Source organism: Chironomus tepperi, unplaced genomic scaffold (assembly GCF_022539635.2).
Source record: "Chironomus tepperi strain 1889 unplaced genomic scaffold, CSIRO-AGI_Ctep_v1 contig_424, whole genome shotgun sequence".
Taxonomy (NCBI): domain Eukaryota; kingdom Metazoa; phylum Arthropoda; class Insecta; order Diptera; family Chironomidae; genus Chironomus; species Chironomus tepperi.
In genome coordinates this window covers 322,415-342,536 of record NW_027226546.1, presented here as the reverse complement: position 1 = coordinate 342,536, position 20,122 = coordinate 322,415, and the positions used below count along the sequence as shown (strand labels likewise).

General features: G+C 30.8%; 5 protein-coding genes across 5 annotated transcripts; 2 read left to right on the top strand and 3 right to left on the bottom strand.

Moving 5' to 3' along the window:
- Positions 1-168: 168 nt before the first annotated feature.
- Positions 169-2,375, top strand: LOC139097564 (putative defense protein Hdd11-like). The gene is made up of 4 exons (XM_070649448.1): positions 169-238; positions 1,626-1,717; positions 1,775-2,026; positions 2,115-2,375. Exons 2-4 carry the CDS (start codon positions 1,640-1,642, stop codon positions 2,277-2,279), a joined length of 495 nt encoding a protein of 164 aa, XP_070505549.1. The 5' UTR covers positions 169-238; positions 1,626-1,639; the 3' UTR covers positions 2,280-2,375.
- On the bottom strand, positions 2,220-4,535 carry TfIIS (RNA polymerase II elongation factor). Its single transcript, XM_070649444.1, has 6 exons — positions 4,364-4,535; positions 4,179-4,261; positions 3,805-4,112; positions 3,570-3,744; positions 3,363-3,456; positions 2,220-3,297 (listed from the first exon to the last, which is right to left on the bottom strand). Exons 1-6 carry the CDS (start codon positions 4,427-4,429, stop codon positions 3,142-3,144), a joined length of 882 nt encoding a protein of 293 aa, XP_070505545.1. The 5' UTR covers positions 4,430-4,535; the 3' UTR covers positions 2,220-3,141.
- A 237-nt stretch (positions 4,536-4,772) lies between these two features.
- Tbp (TATA binding protein) lies at positions 4,773-5,992 on the top strand. Its single transcript, XM_070649445.1, has 3 exons — positions 4,773-5,050; positions 5,108-5,601; positions 5,673-5,992. Exons 1-3 carry the CDS (start codon positions 4,859-4,861, stop codon positions 5,806-5,808), a joined length of 822 nt encoding a protein of 273 aa, XP_070505546.1. The 5' UTR covers positions 4,773-4,858; the 3' UTR covers positions 5,809-5,992.
- Positions 5,979-6,884, bottom strand: eIF3k (eukaryotic translation initiation factor 3 subunit k). Its single transcript, XM_070649446.1, has 2 exons — positions 6,732-6,884; positions 5,979-6,641 (listed from the first exon to the last, which is right to left on the bottom strand). Exons 1-2 carry the CDS (start codon positions 6,803-6,805, stop codon positions 6,041-6,043), a joined length of 675 nt encoding a protein of 224 aa, XP_070505547.1. The 5' UTR covers positions 6,806-6,884; the 3' UTR covers positions 5,979-6,040.
- Positions 6,885-10,405: 3,521 nt separating this feature from the next.
- Positions 10,406-10,868, bottom strand: LOC139097542 (serine/arginine-rich splicing factor 2-like). The gene is made up of 2 exons (XM_070649418.1): positions 10,826-10,868; positions 10,406-10,773 (listed from the first exon to the last, which is right to left on the bottom strand). The coding sequence occupies exons 1-2, from the start codon at positions 10,866-10,868 to the stop codon at positions 10,406-10,408; spliced, it is 411 nt and encodes a 136-aa protein (XP_070505519.1).
- Between the last annotated feature and the right edge of the window lie 9,254 nt (positions 10,869-20,122).

Genomic DNA, 20,122 nt, shown 5'->3' with positions numbered 1-20,122 from the left:
TGCTGTATTTCCTGTTAATTACAAAGTTTTTAAAATAAATTTTTTTGTTATTTTCCCGCGGAAATTTTCAAAAATCAAAAATACGTTAAGCAAAATAGTAAAAAATTGTTAATTCTAGATTCCCCACTTTTCTTGTCTCAATGATCACGCTGATTATAAATCTAGACATTCAATGATTTTAAATTAGTCTTATTTTGTCCTTTAACGAATTCACATCGGAATAGCTAAAGCTTGTAAGGTGAGAAAATTAATTAATTTTAAGATATAAAGTTAGTCAATTAAATTCATAAAAACAGACTCATGATGTTGAGATCAATTAAATCTTACGGAAGTCAGTACATTCGATAAAAGTCAATAAAAAATTTGAATACTTTGTAATTAGAATTGTCAGTGCCTGATTGCCTTCATCGTGACAATTGCTGACATAAAGAATAATTTAAATGTATTAATTAAAAATTAAGCCGATAGTAATCTCGTCACATTCGGAATGATTCAGAAAGTGAAAGTATCTAACTGATCGTGATAAAATTTAGATTCATTTGTTCCGCGCTTTGACTTGGGTTTGACAAATGTTTGACTATCCATTATTTCATTTAAAAATAAACAAATTGACACTACAATTAAGAGCTTTACTCGAAAAAACTAGGCAGTCATTAAACTTTTCCGCAAATATGATATTACAATGACGGCAATGATAATTTTTTTGGATAAATCTGTGTCGTTAATATGGGAAAAGTGGTTATACTTGAAATGTTCGTAAACATCAGAAGAGATAGATGTCAAGGTTCTATGATTACTAAGTAGCATATAGCGAAAAAATAATCGACAATAAGTTGTTGTTTATCCATTTCCGATAACTTATTTAATTAAATTTATTGTTTGTTTAAAATCTCAGTATCTAGCATTGTCGTAATTATGCATGAGAAAATGCTCGGTCTATTGCTGTCTATTGAATTAATGTCAACATGTACTTGATTATATAGTTTCTGGTATTGGCTTGTCTGTTTGCTGTAGCTATAAAAGGATTGAAATGAAAATGTGATGAATTGGTTTGAGGATCTGGATGTTAAAATTCATTTTAATCCTAGGATTTATTTTAAGTCTGAAAATTAATCCTAGGATTTATTTAATCTAAGAGTTAAAATGACATAAATTTCCTTCAACCCAGGATGCAAATCCTTGAATCCTCCAAGTGTCATTCACTTCCAACTTCATCTCCATTAATTGACCGGCCGGAGCACTAGTATTATAATGAATTATTATAATATATGCAGATTTAAGCGGTCGATATATATGGTCAAAAAAATTTTGCAATTGCATTGAACAACCGGTTATATTAGCTAGCATGTTTAGACTGTAATCTCCTTATGAAAAATCTCAAGACAGCTATAATTGCATAAATTAAAGAACAAAAAATGTATTCAATTGTAATTGAAATCGTGAAACTTGTCTGAAACTTTTTTGTGTATGACTTAGCACTAAACATTGCGTCTTAAGCGGCTTGAGTACGTTTACATTAGTTTGTATTATGATTGATTGATTGCTTGATCATGAACTTACCGGTTTGATTCTAGAAGAGTAACAAGACATAATGTTAAGTTGTTGACCTTTTTTCTTAATTACAGAACGCAAAAAAAAAATGGAATTCAAAGTTTTTATCGTATTGGTTGCTTTGGTCGGCTCTAGCTACTGCTATTCTGATGGTGCACCTGACTCAGTAAGTCCTTGACATGTCATTTTAAATATAATTGGCACTAAACTAAATTATCTATAGGAATGTTCCTCAATGACACCAAGACATCATGTTGATCCACAAAAGTCAGCCTTCCCATACAACATCAATTTGTCAAAGAAGAAGATCCGTGCCGGTGACACAATTGAAATTACAATTCAAGGCAAGACTCCTGATGACACAATCAAGGGACTTTTGGTTGAAGCTCGCGTCGGTGAAACAGCCATTGGTACCTTCGATGTCTCACAAAGTGCCCAATATGTCCAATTGAGAGATTGTGGAAACAGCAAAGGCGTAAGTTATAAATAACAATTTTTTATTGTATGTATAGCCATTAATTCTTAATTCCCCGAATTTTTTTGTTTTGTTCAAAAATACTCAGAACGCTGTCACACACAAAAAGATCCCAAATGGAGTTAAAAGCATTAAAATGTTGTGGAAATCCCCAGCCAATTTGTCCGAAAAGGTCATAGTCCATGCAACAGTCGCTAGAAATGGTGGCACCTTCTGGGTTGATCAAAAATCCGAGGTGATTTCTGTCAATTAAGATTCCTTAATTCTTTAATTTTAATTATTTCACACACAATTGTGAATCTTTATTTTTAAATCTTTTTTTTTGCAATAAATGACAAATTTTTCAGTATTTTTTTGTTTTTTTATGAACATTTAGTCATCGCGTTTAGGTCTAGTGTTTTTTTTAAACAGAACTTAAAGTTGACTTGGATTTTGTATCCTAACAGGCAAAGTGACCAATTTTAGGTACCGGTAGTGGTCTTTCTGTACCATGAATGCATGTTCTTTGCCTGTTAGGGATAAGACTTGATACAAAATCTAAGTCGACTTTGAGTTCTGTTTTTACATTTTTAATTTGCAAATCTTTTCTCCATTTTAATTTATAGTTAAGGTTGTAAGTCAGTGTCTTTAAACTGTATTTTTGTGGATCGGGAACAAAATGTCTCCACTAGCAGTAAGGCTGGTTTTTTGATTTTTCAGAGACTTTCTTCAATTTTTAATGTGTAATTTTGGCATATATTCAACCAAAAATAAAGAATCTTTGGCAAATTCAAAATAAAAATAGTCTGATCAGCCTGAACAAATTTTAACTCTTGTTCAACTCTTGCTGACCGTACTCAAAACAAGTTAAGACACTGACTTGTGGTTTTAAAACTCAAAATTGGTGATTTTAACGAAAATTGACAAAAAACGGTTTCAAAGATTGCTTAAATCAAATAAGAAATAATATTGTTTAAAAAATGTTGAAAGCATTACATCTAATAACTAATTAAAAGTTCCATTGTTTCCTTTTTAATATGAAAGTTCATCGAATATTTGTAACTATTTGGATTTATATGATGCATGTTTCATTTATTGTTACTTATCTTTATTAATTCATTTTTTTTTTGTTAAGTTTAGCAGAACTTCCATCTGTTTCCGCATGCATTACAAAGTACAAATGTTGTCATAGGTTCATCAGCGGATCTGGTTTGAAGTTGGTTGTAGGTACAGTCCTTCTTTTTACATTTACCGCATTTAAGCATCTCTGTTTTCGTGCCTTGAACGGTTGCCTGTGCAATAAAAATCACAAAACATGAGAAATTTGACAAAAATCAAGCTTAATTAATTTAATTACCAATTGTGCATCGTTGATACTTTCTTTGACGAACTTTTCTCTCAACTTCTTCATTTCGTCGCTGGCCATTTCTTCTGGAGTCATTTTTGCGAGGCTGTAAAATAAATTAAATATCAATTAATAACGGTCATTTCAAAACCATACAAATGTTTCATTTGAACAAAACCATTTATACGGTTTTAAAGCACTAAATTCAAGTTTACTTACCGACAAGCAGAAATAGCTCCTCTGATGAAGTTCCCGCGAAGCTCACCATTTTTAGAATCTTTTAAATTGGAAATACGTGAACGAACGCGATTTTTGTAACGCATGTCCGTGTTTTTGAATTCAGCAAAAATAGCTTCTTCAAGTTCCTCAGCGAGATCTTCAGCAGACGCGCAACCTGTAATGTTAAACAATAATGTAAACAAACTTTATATACTAGTCATTACTATGTGCTGACCTTCTGGATAATCGTCACATTTGATTGCACCAGCTAACATTTCACGGCACTTTATGCGAACAACATCAGTGACTGAAGAACTGCTGGATGAATATGATTGAAACGAACTCTTTTTGGATTCCTTAGACTTTTCCTCTTTTTGTGACGGCTTACTGGAACTGCTGCTGGAATTTCCGTTTGAGGGCTTTGTATTTGGACTATCTGGAGTGGCAAGTAGTTTCTTCCAATTTTTTATGAGTTTCTTTGACAAATTTATTACTTCTTCATCCTTGCTGCATTTTCTTAATTCATTGACAGCCATTCCGATTCTAGAATGTTTTATTATTATTAATTATTAATCCTTTATTCTTTGTTTGAAAGAAATTGGACATTACCTTGTATTGGTCAATATCTCGAGATCAATTTTGAGTCCTTGTAGCACTTTCAAAAGATCTAGTGCCTGAGCTTGATTGGTTTCCTATAAAACAAAATAAAAAAACACATTCTCAATGTTTTTCTTAAATATACAAGCCGCGCAAAATATTTAATCAAATTTTAGTCAAAAGTATAATATCCTTACGGCTCCACTTGATGTCATTTTGCTCAACTTCTTGTGAATTCGTTGTACTTCCTCCTCTACGCTCATTTTGATTGAGTTTTGCACTATTTTTGTGATATTTTTAAATTGTTTGATCTGTGAAAAATTTTTTTTTGGTGGATCTTAGGGATGTCAACTAGTGGACTAACGGACTATTCGAAAATGCCGAACAATTGAGATCCCTAAATTTTATTTGTTTTTATTCAATTTTTAGTAGATAGACGAATTGATAGCATCAGAATCAGCTCAAGACTAATTTAAGAAGTTATTTTAACGTTTTTTATTAATATATAAATTGCGGAAACTGAAAGAATTAATGTTTATGTTTATTTTCGAAAGTTCCCGCTAAATTTAGTTGACATCCCTTCATGTTCGAATAGTTTCGAAAGTTTAACAGAATCATTTGTTTATTGAAATTCATTATTTTTATTTTATTTTTACTATTGATAATAAGGAGATAATTAGTCAAAAATCATCATGGATAATTTAATGAGTCCGTATTCAAATTTAAGTATGGGTACAACAACGCCCTTGCATATTCCGGACGAAGATTTGGCAAAATTTGAAAGTTTTAGTCAGCAACAACAGAATAATGTCTATCTACCGAAACAGATCAACTATCCACCACCTCCAATGATGATGCCTCAAATACCCCAGCCACAAACGCCGGTAAGCTATAATATTAACATCCATTGTGAAAGATAATACTTAAAATTCCATTTGCAGGTATTTGTTCCCATGATTCCAGCTGTTCCGGAAGTCCACACTCCTGCAATTGATGCAAGTCCGATGATGGCTATGACACCGATGGATTCATCGATACTACCCCAGCTACAAAATATCGTCTCAACAGTGAATTTAAATTGTAAACTGGATCTTAAGAAAATCGCACTTCATGCTCGTAATGCTGAATATAATCCCAAACGTTTTGCTGCTGTAATCATGAGAATTCGTGAACCTCGAACAACTGCCTTAATCTTTTCATCTGGCAAAATGGTATGTACAGGAGCAAAGAGTGAAGACGATTCAAGATTAGCCGCCAGAAAGTACGCTCGAATCATCCAAAAGTTAGGCTTCAATGCTAAATTCTTAGACTTTAAAATACAAAATATGGTAGGAAGCTGTGATGTCAAATTCCCTATCAGACTTGAAGGACTTGTTCTTACACATAGTAAGTTCAGTAGCTACGAACCTGAGCTATTTCCTGGTCTTATTTATCGGTAAGCATTTGATTCATTGTAAGCTAATGATTTGATTTAATCAACTGGATGTATTTGTTGTATCTTTCTAGTATGGTCAAACCGAGAATTGTGTTACTGATATTCGTTAGTGGAAAAGTCGTGTTAACTGGTGCAAAAGTCCGTAAGGAGATATATGATGCGTTCGACAACATCTTCCCAATTTTAAAGTCATTCAAAAAGTCTTAAGAAGAACAACACAGGTTCTAAAGAATCACCTACTTATAGCTCTAAAAAACCTCTGGATGTAGAATATTGAAAAGCAAAGGATATGCTTTATCAATCTTTTACATTTTTTTCTACAATCTTTTTCTTAATTATAAGACATTATTATGTAAAATTCGATGGAATAAAAAAAATTATGTGGAGTTAATGAGATAAGTTTATTTCACAAAAAAAAGTATGCATGAATATGATTAAATTACAAGCAATTTGCAATCACTCCTCCGAGACTTTCAAAGTCAATCTTCTCTGAAATGTGTTTAGTTTTGATCGTTTCCTCTTGTTTAATAATTGTCACAATATCTCCTTGTAATGTCCAACAGTTCTTCTTTACCCATTGTGCTAACTGCTTATCGTCAACATTACCGAGTAGTCGTGACAAGTAAACTTTATCGATTGTCTGGAAAGTTGTTCCTACAACATGACATACAAACTTCCTCACTGAATCGTAGAATCCGGTAATCTTTTCAAACAATTCAGCCTTATCCTTGTTCTGGACGTGTTGCCAAAATAGCACAAAATCGCACTGCTCCAAAATATCGGCAATGTAAATAATTTCCTTGATCGTATCATCTCTCATTTGAACAGGTAGTAAGAGGTATTTGCAGAGCACAAAATCACTAAATGGAAGGTTCGTGATGGCTTTAATCATGATCAATTGTGTTATTTGCATATTCAACATATGAGGATTGAACTGATAGAACTTCAAAACAGCAAGATTAGCATCAAGGTCATATGTATTTTCCTTTGCTTGTTCCTGAACATACTTTTCCAAGAATGGGAAATGCTTTGGATTGTATCTGAAAGTTGTAAATATTGAATTAATATTAATTTACTGCACTTTAGACAGGTTATTAAAAACAAAACTGAATTTTTTAACTTTCACTTACCTTTCGATACTTTTAAGCATTTCTGGAATCGTCATTGAAGTCCCATCGTCTGTTGTGATCATTTTTGCGGCCATGTTTAATGCTTTTAAGTGAATTTACCACACTAAATTAATATTTTTTTTCAGCAAGAAAATTCAGTTTTCGTGGAATGAAAAATACGACGGAGTTGAAGACAAATGGACAAATTTGAAAATTTTATGACCGTTAATTTTTTTATGGATTTTTTTTTTGAAACTTTTTGGTTGCTGTATAATTTGTGTTTGGTGGTGTTTGGTATGGTTTGGTACCTAACCGTCGCTATTTTGGAAACTTGATTTTCAAATGAATTAACTACCTAGTCTATGCGGACTAAGATGTTTTTAGATGGTTTATGTCCGTTTGTGTCAATTAATATTGAGCCATTACCTGCCAAAATGCTATATTTCAAAGACACGGCTTATAGACGACCCCAATGAATATAATTTGACAAGGCATCAGCCATCAACGAATTAAAATTCCAATGTCCTTTCCTTCCTGAAAGTATGATAAGTTTAAGGATGTAAAATTCACAAAAAAGATGTCATAAACGAGTTTCTCAGCGTAAAGGACATAATATGTCGCAAGAAGGGACTGGCTAAATGTTCGTCAATTAACATAACATGAGATCGGATTAAACTATCAATTTAACATGCATGAATGTAAGAGATTTCAACCGTAAATCGTTTATATGTGTACAGACCTCCCTTTATGTATAAAATATTTAATCAAGGCAGATTTTGCAAGAGATCTGTATTTAGAAATGACATAATCATTATTATACCCTGTATGCCTCGGCTATATAAAAAAATAAAAATGTACTACTCTATTGTTAATTTAGTTTTCATACAGCTGCGTACTGTTTAGATTATCGAATATCGTGTTAGGCATAGTTGCTGGATTATTTTGTTGATCCTTTGATCCATGTATAACATTAGCAGGAAAGAGATTTTCCTGCTTTAAAATGGATTCTTTATTAATAATGAACGATTTTCGTGTGATTGTGTGCGAAAAAAAGTAGAATTTATGCTGATCTGAAGGGATTGTTCTGAAATGATGACTAACAGGGAAGATTGCTATGCTAATTGAAGATTCTACTGTCAAGCCGACAATTTTGAGTTTGAGCTTTATCAGGACAATGTATCCGAGCGTTAACCGTTTTGTTCGTCGAATTATTGGGACGAAATCAGTCGTCATGATGCCATCAGGGCAGCTTTTTGTCTTCAAGCCAAAATGGCTGATTTCGACCCATTTTTAAAGCAAAATGCTATTCGGCGCTTTTTGCAGGTCAGGAATAATTTATGAAAACCTGTACATAGCTGCCATAAGTTCTCGTACATAAAAAATCTCCAAAATTAAGGCAATTTGAAAGACATCATTTGCAAATGACACCAAACAATTTTTTTACGGAAAAGAGTGTATTGATATCGATATATAGGAAATATTTTTTGAGCTATTCACCCATGAATATTGGCAGTGAGAGTGAGTGAAAGAGGATTCATTCAACCATATTTCTTTTCAAATGAAATATTTTTAGCAAATCGTATTTTTTTCATAAATTTCCATTTCACAATTGAAGAAAAAAATGCATTTTTTATGCCCGATTTAGCAATTGTATGAATGTTTAAAAAAAATTTAAATCATTGAGGATTATAAAAAGAGCCTTTCATATTTTTTTACACTCAATCGATTGACTATTGAGTAGAGAGATTTGATATTTTTAAAACATAAAATGAAAGAATTTTAGAAATGATTTGATTGAGGTGTGACAAAAATTTATTAAGCATTCCTGCTTGCTGTACGCAATATTTTTTTAAATATTAAATAACATGCAAATGTCATCATCATTCATGCCTAATTGACGCCAATAAAAAAATATCACGATATTAAGTTTCATTTTTTTAAATGCATTAATTTTGAGGATGATGAGCATTATTGCATCAACTTTGACATGATGGATGTTTATCGATGGAATAATGTACTAACCAGTGTGTTGGATTAAAGGTAATGTTTATACTTAAGTTGCATTATATGCTGAAATTACAAACATCAAGTCTCAATCATTCAAGTCAAATTTAAATTCCATGAATTCTGAACTAGCTTCAAGAGATTGAAAGAAGTTGAAATAAACTTTTTGCGTTTAAATTAGTGAAGAGCAACTTGATCCCGCCAAATTTTTTGGAAATGTCATGAAATTTAACAACGCTCAGATGATTCTAAGCCTCAAGAAAACATTTTTAATTATTCTTAACCAAAAATTGAATGTTAAGAAATCTTAGTAATCTTTGATTTTTAATTTTTATACTAGAAAACCAAAGTTTATGTTGATTTTATAGGCAATGTTTGAATCTATAATGATCAAAATTTAAGCGGTTCAACTTGTAAACTCTAGATTTGTTGCCGAAAATCCGAATCCTTTAAGATTCTTCATTATTTGTGATTTTTTGAACTTTATTGCTTGTTGATTCTTAACATAAAGGATTTTAACCAATTTCCTCGGAAATTCTTAAAGTAATTTTGATCCTAGTTCATGCTAAAGATGTAGGATTCAAGACTTTAAGGCACAATCTTTCTCAAAAGAAACAGCTTTCGCCTAATTTTCATCCAACTTCCAATTATATAAATCATAAATCTGAAAAATGCGTCTTCATTCATTTCATTCCTACATAATTTCTCGTTATCCTTTATGAGAAATTTAACATCATAATGTTATTTGCTTAGGAACTTCCTTTGTTCATATCCATTGTTCTATTCACAAAAAGCATAAAAAAGAAATTGATCAGAAAAAAAAAATTAAAAAATTCTTTCGCTCACTTTAACTCACAAAAATGAACAATTTACTTTTTTTTAAACCAAAAAAATTTACCTATTATTGTGTGTAGTCGGCGTTTAAAAATACATTTTTTGAGGCTACCTCATGTTGTGATTATCCATGTTATACTTCTGAGTTAATCCTCTTTTTTTTCATCTTTTTCCGCTCAGTCTTTTCATTCTTCAAAAATACATTGTTGTACACTTTATTATCTTGATCTCTAACTAATGCGAAAATTAATTAAATTCAGCTATAAACAGTAATCAGGTGTTAGAGCATTACAATCGCCCCCTTAAGCAACAAAAGCTTTGCATCATCACCTTAAAAACACTTATCTATTTTTATCATCATCATCATAATGATTTTTTTTTTCATATTATTTGTTGTCATGACTGCTTACTTACGAGAGAGTAGCATGAGAATATTACGTACATTTAAGTTGTGTCTTAATGCGAATCATATGACCCTCGATATTTTTACAAGTCGACATATATTTTCTAATATTAAAATTAAAATTAAATGAAAATATCCACAAACAAGGATTTATTATGCTAAATAATTAAATTTAATGCTAACTGTAACACAAACTTTTCATAGTAAATACATGAGAGCTATTATACCCTTGAGCTGTTTTGTAGGGGATAATGCACTTTTGGTAACTCAATTTAAATGCGAATCTGTTTCTATTACAAACAATTGAATGTCTTAAAACTAAAGTTCAAATTTTTAGGAACTTAAATCCATAAATTCTGAAATATCAAACAATAATAAGCTACAAGCATTTAAAACACTGTTAATTTAAAATTTATTGTTTAAAAAGTAACAATCCAATTCACAAAAACAAAGTTTAACCTCGTCGCCCACGACGACTAGATGATGACTTGCGAGCACTACGTGGTCGGCTTTTAGATCGACTACTGGCACGGCTGCTTGACTTACGTGATGCTGAACGGCTACGTGCAGATTTACGAGCAGTTCCGCGCTTAGATGCCATTCTACCACTACGCATTGACATTTCATCTTCAGAACTTGAAAGAACTTTACGAGATCGTGTTGATCGACGGCGAGAAGATCCACCCGGAGCGTCTTGCATCTCTTCTTCGGGTTCTTGGCTTTGAGGCTGAATCATAAGTGAAGGTGAGCAAATTTCACAAACTGCTGAATCAATCATAATTTCAGGTTGAAATTTATCTGAGTTTTGATCAAAAGAGTTGACTGTAAAAATTTAGGAAAATTGAAAAGAAAGCTTGTAATTCTTTCATATTACCTTCTTGAGTTGAGGACTCTGAATTAAAGCTGAATAAATCCATTTTAGTTGATTAAATATCTTGAAGGACTGACTATGTTAAAGTGTTTTCGTTAAAGAAACTTAAGTTAATGAGAAATTTTCATGAAAACTTTAATTTCAAAGGAAACTTTGATTAAAAAATTTGTCATGAAAAAGTTTTTCTTTGAAATTGTTCAAAGCATTCTACGATGAAAAAAATTTACTTTTGCAGAAATGACCGGTTGAACTGCAAACTCACAAAGAAATCACATAATTGCTATCTGCAGTTTACTTTGTTATGAAAGAAAGCTGAAATTATTCCCTGAATTGCAGTTTGTGCAGCACATTTAGTGTATTAACGTCTTTAAACTTACTTTAATGTATTTTAACTTAAAACGTTCATTTGAGATTTGAATAATATTTATTGTACATAGTTCAAAACCCCTTTTTCATACAAAAGTTCAGTCTGTTTTTGAACTTCAAAGAATAAACATCAAAATAATTAAATTGCATTTATTGCCGAAATACTATTCGCATTAGAGTCAGTTCCCCTAGTTCTACTATACACAATATGAGAAGAAATCCTTGAGGCTATCAAAACATTTTTCTAATCATTTTAGAAGCATTTTGTGTATTTAAAAAGAGAGGGAGGATATCACAAGTTAGTATAAAAGAGGAGGTGTAAATAAAGAGATTTCTACACTTGATGATACACTCAAATTGCTCAATTTAGATATTATAAAATACACACAATGAGATACTCACGCAAAAATTTTATGTACGCAATATTTTCATAGAGGGAGAAAAGAAAAATTTAACATTGTTATTTTAAGAAATGATGATCTATGAAAAATCTCAAAATTCGTCTGAATTTTCCAATGTTTTACTGCATAAATTTGAGGTTTTGCTGAAATAAAAAGGAATGAAACTTTTTATATAGTTTGCATGTTAAATTTCTCATGCTATTTAAATAAAAATTTTATTTTTGACTGAATTAAATAAATCCTACAATAATTGTGGAAAGAAAAATAAACATTGATCAGAAAAAGGAACGATTTTCTTTCTCGGAAAATCATCATGCATTCATCCGATTCGTAAGATTTTCGACTCACTCTATGTATATATACAGCTATAATTTGAATATATTTCGTTTCCATCTTTTTCTCATTTTTTTGATAAGAATAACAAATCATTTTTGCATTTAAAGGAAAGGAATTGGAATTGTTCATCAATGAGGTTGATTTTTGGATATCCTGTCGTTGGATGCAGCTAAATCTCTTTGTGGATGTTTCACGAACGTATTGTCCCATAATTAGACTATTGACTCAAGAGTTAGTCATGTAGATCAAACCTGGTCGTACTAAGGATGCATTGCAAAAATATACATGGAAAATCGGATTCCGGATATTTTTTCTGCGAAAAGGTAGTTTTGTTCCTGAAGAATTAATATTTAAAATAAAAAAAATTTATTCAATCTGTGAATTGCATAATAGTCTAATCAGTGTTATCCAAACTTTTCGCGGCATGGAAAACCTTGGTGGTAAGTCTCGACCGAAACCATACACGTCGTATGGTTCATGTTACACTTGTGTGCCGCGACAGACAGTTTGAACAACACTAATCTAACTAGAGTTCTTCTTCAAACTGCATCCTTCCAATTATGACTCTCCTGAAACCCTTTAAAGTACATCACTTATGCACAAACTCTCTTTTGAGAAGATGAGATGTGAAAATTCCTTAAAATAACAACGTGAAACCTCAAAAGATGTTCATTTCTTTCAAATTTTATCCAAACAAATCGTCGAAGAAAATCGATAAAGCCTTTCCTACCCCAATCAACATCATCATTATTATCGATAAATATTATCTGATAATGTTGTTAAATAAATTAAGTCAAAATTAATTTTAAATTTCATGCTGCATTAAGAATACGTTTTGGATAGAGAAAAAAACTCGTGTGTGGTCTCTCATCATACTTAATATTATTGTGGATTTTGTCTAATATTTACTTTTGACTTTTTGTGACTTCAATCAACACACAATAGTAGTAAGTTTTAAGCAAGAGGAGATGATTTAAATCTTAAGCTATCATCGAAAATCTTATTTTATGCTACTTGATTGTCACTTCAAATATTTAATTGCCGCCACCAACCGTAACGTACATGAGGAAAGAGAGCTGTAACTCATATTAGGTAGAAAAAGATGGAATGATAGAGAATAAGCAAAAAAACCAAAACAAATCATCGCACACACAATGAGTTGTTATAAGTCACCATAACAAGATTGACAGCAAATCTTATACTCACAGCTACTGTTTTTTTCGAGACCACATACTCAACTAGGAGGAAAAAAGACGAAGCAGTAGAATAATAAAAATCAAAAAAACAAATATTTGCTTAATGACCACAACGATGGAACAATATTAGGACGACGATATATTATATATTTTTAAGTCTGAGTGTCGTCGACATCGTCAGCATTTATACACACATTGTCGGTTTTTTTTCGAAAAAAAAATTCCAATAAAATTTGTTTGATTTGATTTTCAAAACTAAAATAAGGCTATGGACAATAAAAGTAGAAAAGAAAACATAACGAAAGGTGTTCGTTCATTTTATCATTTTAGAGAAATGAAAAATCACCATCCATATAGTCAAGAGCCTTAAGAAACGGCGGATAGAAAAGAATGTGAATTGTAATTGAATGATTCTTCACAATATATATGATGCTACCACTTACAAGATTAGTCGCGTCATCTCTTGATGTGCATCATTTGATTCACTTTGTCTGGAATTGATTGTTTTGGGACAGAAAGTCTGTGTTTACTATGTTTGCTGATTTCTATTTAAGATATCGATTATTGCTTCTAAATGTTGGACTCTATTCCAATATATTGAAATCTTGCAGACAAAGCAAAGACAGCCAAATTTGTCAATTGGTTGTCAAGTATGCTATATGTGCCGATCGAGTTTTTATTTATTGACTCTTTTATGTCAGGTTAGCGATGCAATGAGTTGAATTTTTTAAAAAATCTAGTAAATCTCCGGTAAAGAAGTGATTTGCGTCCACTTGGTTAGATAATCCAACTACCCAGCGATCTATATATTGTCAATCAATCTGACTAAGAGCCAAATACCCCGAACAGCACAACTTCATTACTAGGGTCCCGCTACATTGCCGTATTAACTGCAAGGTAGTCTTGACGGCACCAAGACAAAAGATTCCGAACCTTTTTTGCAACGAAAATTGCTTTATTTCGTATTGTGTCGCTCTGGTATTCATAATCCATATACCCAACATATGCTCTTCTGTCAAATTTCCATAACTCTACCAAAACTTGTTCCACAAAATACCTAAAAAAACGTAAATTATACCCAATTGCTTCTACTTTACTCAATGCCTATTCCTTCTTATTATTCTTTGTTTCTCTAAGATGTGTTTAAGTACATTATTTCAACAGCATTTAACTTAATGGATTAAATATCGTGGTATGAGGCCAATAAATGAAAAGAAAGAAGCTGCTTCATGATTCTATTATAGATAACCATCAATATAATTTAATTTTTTAAAACGATTCAATAGGGTTAAAATTTTATAATATGAAGGAAAATAATACATGTACGGATATGCCACGCGTACCATGATCTGAATATAATTTTACCCGGAATTATCACATTCAAATTTAGATGAAAACTTTGTGATAAAATAAAAATATTAAAAAAATAAGAGAGAGATGAAGAAGTTAAAGAAGTGAACTTGTAGGACTTTATAAATTAAAATATCAAATGCTTTTGTGATAAATAAGTTGATGTGAGAAGCCTTAACAGTGAATTGAATCGCATTGTGTTGCTTGGATGCAAATATTATCTTGATAATACACGAATTCTCTCTGTCACTGAACTGGATACATGACAATGAGGAAAATTAAAGCAGATATAAATAGCAAGTCATGGAAACTGAAAATTATAAGATTCTTATTATTTTGAAGACATTTTTTTGATGGAAATGCCAAAAGTAATCTTAATATTCTTTTCATAAATCTACATAAATCACATTTCTAAATGGTAAAATTATTTTAAATGTGAATGAATAGATCCGCAATTTATATAGTCATGTTAGCTAAGGTTAAGCCATAGCAATTAGCAAAGCTGTATTCATGTAGTTCTAGGTTTGATTCCGAAGGTATTCTATCTTGCAAACTCGTCGAAGCACATTCAGAACAGCCTTAGATCATTCCAAATCCTAACGATAGCCCAATAAATGTCAATAGATATCTATATTAAGTAGTAAACTCAGCCGTTAACATTACAAATTGACTGCGTCAAACATATCAGCAAGCTGCTAACTATTTACATTCCTAACCTGAATTAAAAGACTATAAATCGGTACCCATAGAAAATAAATATCAAAAAAGAGGGGGAAGGAAGAAGAAAAAACTGAAAAGGAACTTTTCAGCTTCCAGCTATTTACATTGTGTTATTTAGTCCGTCTAAAAATGTTATTCCATTTATCGAATCAATTTATTCAATTCAAAGAAGCAATTTGTTGAGATTATAAGAACATTAGGCCACGATACCGTGAACAAAATATTGTGTTGTGTTTACATTGCCATGCAGCTTAAGAAATTTTCTTCCCTCTCTCCTAAACTTAACGTTCATGCTTCTCATTCAAACAGTATACACAGCCGCAAGCATCCTTCTTTTTATTGGAAAATATTGTTACACACAAAATAAAAAATCACTCCACTTCCTTACATATTATATTTGTCATTGTTGTATATCAAAGTTAGTTTGATTGTCATCATAGTGATTCTTCCTCCTTACTATGCAATACTTACTCTATTTTCATTTCAATTCTTTATTTATAAGAATGATTTTTCTTTTCTTTTTTTTTTTGGATTTAAGGGCGGAGTGTAAGGAACTTTTTACTTTATAAAATAAATAAAATTAGATGAGCAAATCCGACAAGATAAAACGGATACAAAAAAATTGAAAAACATAAGAAGATGGAATATGATATTTAAATAATATAAGAAAATTAGAGGGAGCAGAAAAAGAATAAAAAGATGAGAATTAAGAAATGAAAGAAGGCGGTAACTTTACAAATATCTCCATCATCATCCTCAAAAAAATACGCTAAAGCTCAAAAAGTCGAGCAGTCGTAGTATGAATTATGAATTTTTTATATTGAAATTAAATAAATATCTTTGAATTTGCGAAACGAAAATAAAATTCATTTAATAAGAAAAACTCTTGAGGCGAAAGATGAAGGATGGAAAAACGAATAAAAATTTATTTATTGTTCTTTCCATTGTTATATTTATCATCAGCTCAAGCTGCTCTCTGTTTTCAGATGATTTATAATCATGATATAAATATAAAAAAAAGTTTACTCTGTTTTTGACAGAAATCATTAATATTTAAATAATAATCAACTTATTATTATGTTCATCACTTTTAGATCCGACGAATAATGAAAATAGAAATAGAAGCAGCAGTCAGTCACTCACTCAATTCATATACATAAATCTATTTAATTTACTAAAGGGCAATGATATGAATGCTGATGACGAAGGATTGAAAAGGATCATAAAACACTCAATATAACAAATAAAACAATAAAAAAGGGACTTTATGTGCACAAGCACACAAGGAAGTAAACTATATATTAAGAAATTTCTCAGATGCCTTCGAGCAAATTAAAAAGTAAAGAAGAATCAAATCTTAAGGTCCATCAAAATATTTTGCCATTTTGGTAATCAACATGCTTATTTCGTATGATTTGATTCTGAAGAAAGTTCTTTATTTCTTTAGTGGCAATTCCATAAACTGGATGGAATAGTAGATCTTGAGAATTTGAAATAATTCAAAATTTGAAGATTCTGAAGGATATTCAATGGATTTTTAAGAGTTTAATCAAGTTAGATATTGAATCAACTACCATCCATTTAGAATTCGAATCTAACTGATTTTAATTCCCCAATAATCTTCAGCGCCAATCTTTTTCGTAAACTTTTCAAATCTTAGTAAACTCTTTTGCAACGATTAAGGCTTAGTAACTACAGAAGTTGTAAAACGGAATAAAATTTCCTATGGAAAATATAAAATAAAAAGTAATAATCAACATTCTAACTCGTTGATGGCAAGTTATTGTCCAGTTGTTGAGAATATATCAACTTTCGTTTAATAATTGAATTGTATTTGCAACTAGAATCAGTTGATTTTCCCCTTTTATATTTAGTTTTTTTTAACTCCGAAGAATAAACATTATTTTTAACATTTAAATCCGATTGAAAGTTCTTTAATTAAAATTATTAATCAACAATCATCTTGTTCTAAACCTCAACATTAGTTTCAATGATAGCGCGATGAAGATAAACTGTAAAAATCAAATTAAATATTCCTTAAAGAATTGCCCAATATTACATTGATGTTTGCGAAAATCTTAAAGCATACCAAACTTCTTCATTGCATCATATGAAGGTAAGAATATCTGAACAAAAGCGAAAGCAATTTCACATAAAACCTCACACATGAAGTTTTTCCAAAAGCAAGATTTATAAAAAAAAATCTTTTTCAATCAAGAATACAAAAAAAAATCCACAAAAAAAATAAAAAAATAATTCCAATAAATCCAAATATACGAATCTTTAGTGCCTGTGGTTATTGTGCTTTCTGCTGATTGGGATTTATGTTACTCACTTTTTTTTATCACATCAAGTTCAGTGATATGTGAACAGAATTTTCTTTTTTTTTCAGCAGTTTTATTTTCTGCTGTTTTTGGGCTTCAAGCGAAAACTTTCTCAACAATACTTTATTTGAATCCTATGCGTGGCATTTGATACAAAACAGACTGATGAATTTTATATGAAAAATAAGGAATTATACTTTGTATTATATGGCATGATGAATTCTATGCTTATTATTTTATATGTATACATTACACATATCACAAAATACACCTTAATACAAATGTTTACAAATATATTATTAGTTGTAAGGATTATTGTGATATATATAATTGTTGTTTATTGTTACGTTATTTTGGGCACACAATAGAAATAATACTAAAATGCCTAACAAAAGGTATGAGACATTTTACTACACATATTACAATTTAATTCATAAAATGAAACCATTTATGAGAATGGAGGAGGAATGAAGGAGATGGAAAATTACAGCAAAACACTTAATCTTTTAAAAAATGAACCATGATATTAAATTCTATTCAAAATTCAATTTTAAAGATATTTCAAGCCTTAAAAGGCATGCTGGATTAAAAGGTTTGAATGACACAATTCGGAAACTGGCAAATGACAGGATTCAAGATCGTCTTAAAGACTTTTTTCTTCATTTCCAGGTAAAGAGTATGACAATGTCATGGCTGCTCATTTACAGAAATGTGGATATGGATATGCTCTTTATGATATGATCTGAACATGGATCAAATAGTTAAGCTGGTTGCGGTCATGTGTGTGTGATTGGTAGCTAGTTTGAGACAATTCCTACGGTAGTTAAGACAAATCTTCTATCGAGTAGTCATGAGTCAGTGTGGGTTTGATTCTCATCAATTCAATGTCTTCTACGATGTAGTGACCATATCATAATAGTGCTGTAATCCATAATTTCTCAATTTCAAAAGTTTTCCAAAGGACTGCGTAATTTGAAAACGTGTAGAACCTTTAGTTCCCATGGTTTTCAGACTAAAAATAGTCAGTTAAACAATATAATGTAATAATGTCGTCGAAATAAGTCCGGCTTCAATTATATCAGCTCAACTCAGCCGACTCTTATTTCAAAACAGTCCTGTGAATTTTTTTCTATTTAGAGTTATGAAGTATCAAGTAATAGGTCGAATTATGAAATTATGTTATAATTAATTATGACATCTGGAAAAAACTCAAATAAGGCTCTTAGATATAAAAAAACAAAAGCGACAATGTCATTGCTAATTATATAAAAATGGTCCATTTTTAAGAACAGAACAGAAAAAAAGTTTTAAAACAACTTTAAAAGACTTCCTTTTTTCTCTCTCCAAATAAAAGAATAAGTAAATATTAAACGAACAACGGAAAGAAATACAGAAAAACACAGGAGAAGGAAAACGAACTTTTCACTTAAGGGACTTTTATTTTATTTTCCCAAATACTATTCTCATGTATTCGATCTTGCCATTGTCGTTTGATTTTTTCTGTTTCATTCAATATTCATCAGCGGTCAACATTCTCATACATTTTCTATCATAAAAACACAAAGATGTGATATGTATTAAGAGGGAAAATTCAAGACTTTAAAGAAGTTTTTGAATATCGACTAACCTAAAAGAACAAGAAGAATAATTCACAATTTTTGATGCATTAAAGCGCAAAACTGTCTAAATGTAGTTAAATCAAAACGACTTCCTTGAGGATTTATAATTTCACTATGTTTATTCTTTGGAGTTCACAAACAGACAAAAAGGGGTTTCAACTATGTACAATAAATATTATTCAAATCTCAAATGAACGTTATGACACTGGAATTTTCAAATTCGAAATCATAGCAAGTTGTGAGTTTCTTATTGACAATTCAAAAATCCATAATTTGTGATATTAATAATAACTACGAACTTGCAATCTTATCAAAAGGTCAAGAACTAAATATAACCAGTAATTCAATCTCGTAGCTTATCCGCCAGCTAAAAAAGTATTAAAATAAGAATTTATATTGATAAATAAATCTCAACATTATCTAAAATTGAAAATACTCAAAATATCAAATCTAATAAAAGATCATGATTAACATAGTGAAGGCGGAATATCCGAATAAGTCGTTCAGTCTACATCCATTTCAAGCATAACATACTAATTTAGCAAAAAAAAGAAAGCATATATTCACATGTAAGATTACTTGAGCGAAAAATTTGATGGTTCACTGGATTTTATCTGAATTAATTGACTTAGTAATGGATAAAATGTTAATTTTGCATAATCATTTTAATACATTATGCTTTTATATGTTTTCTTCCATTTATATCATCTCCAGTCAGTCAGTCACTCACTCACTATATTTCTAAAATTATATGTGTAGCACAGAAAGATTGTACAAGTATAGCATTCGCACGATAGAACAGAAAAGAATGGAATATGAAAAAAATCGAGGGGAAAAAATGTTGTACACAGATGAAGATGAGGAAGGCGTGGCCTGCGTTTAATAATAATCAATTTTCCTTTGCTACTGTCAGAGTTAAATCATACATCGTTCATGTCGGACTGAAAATAAATTGGCTCTGTGAATATATATTATTTTCTTGATGGAA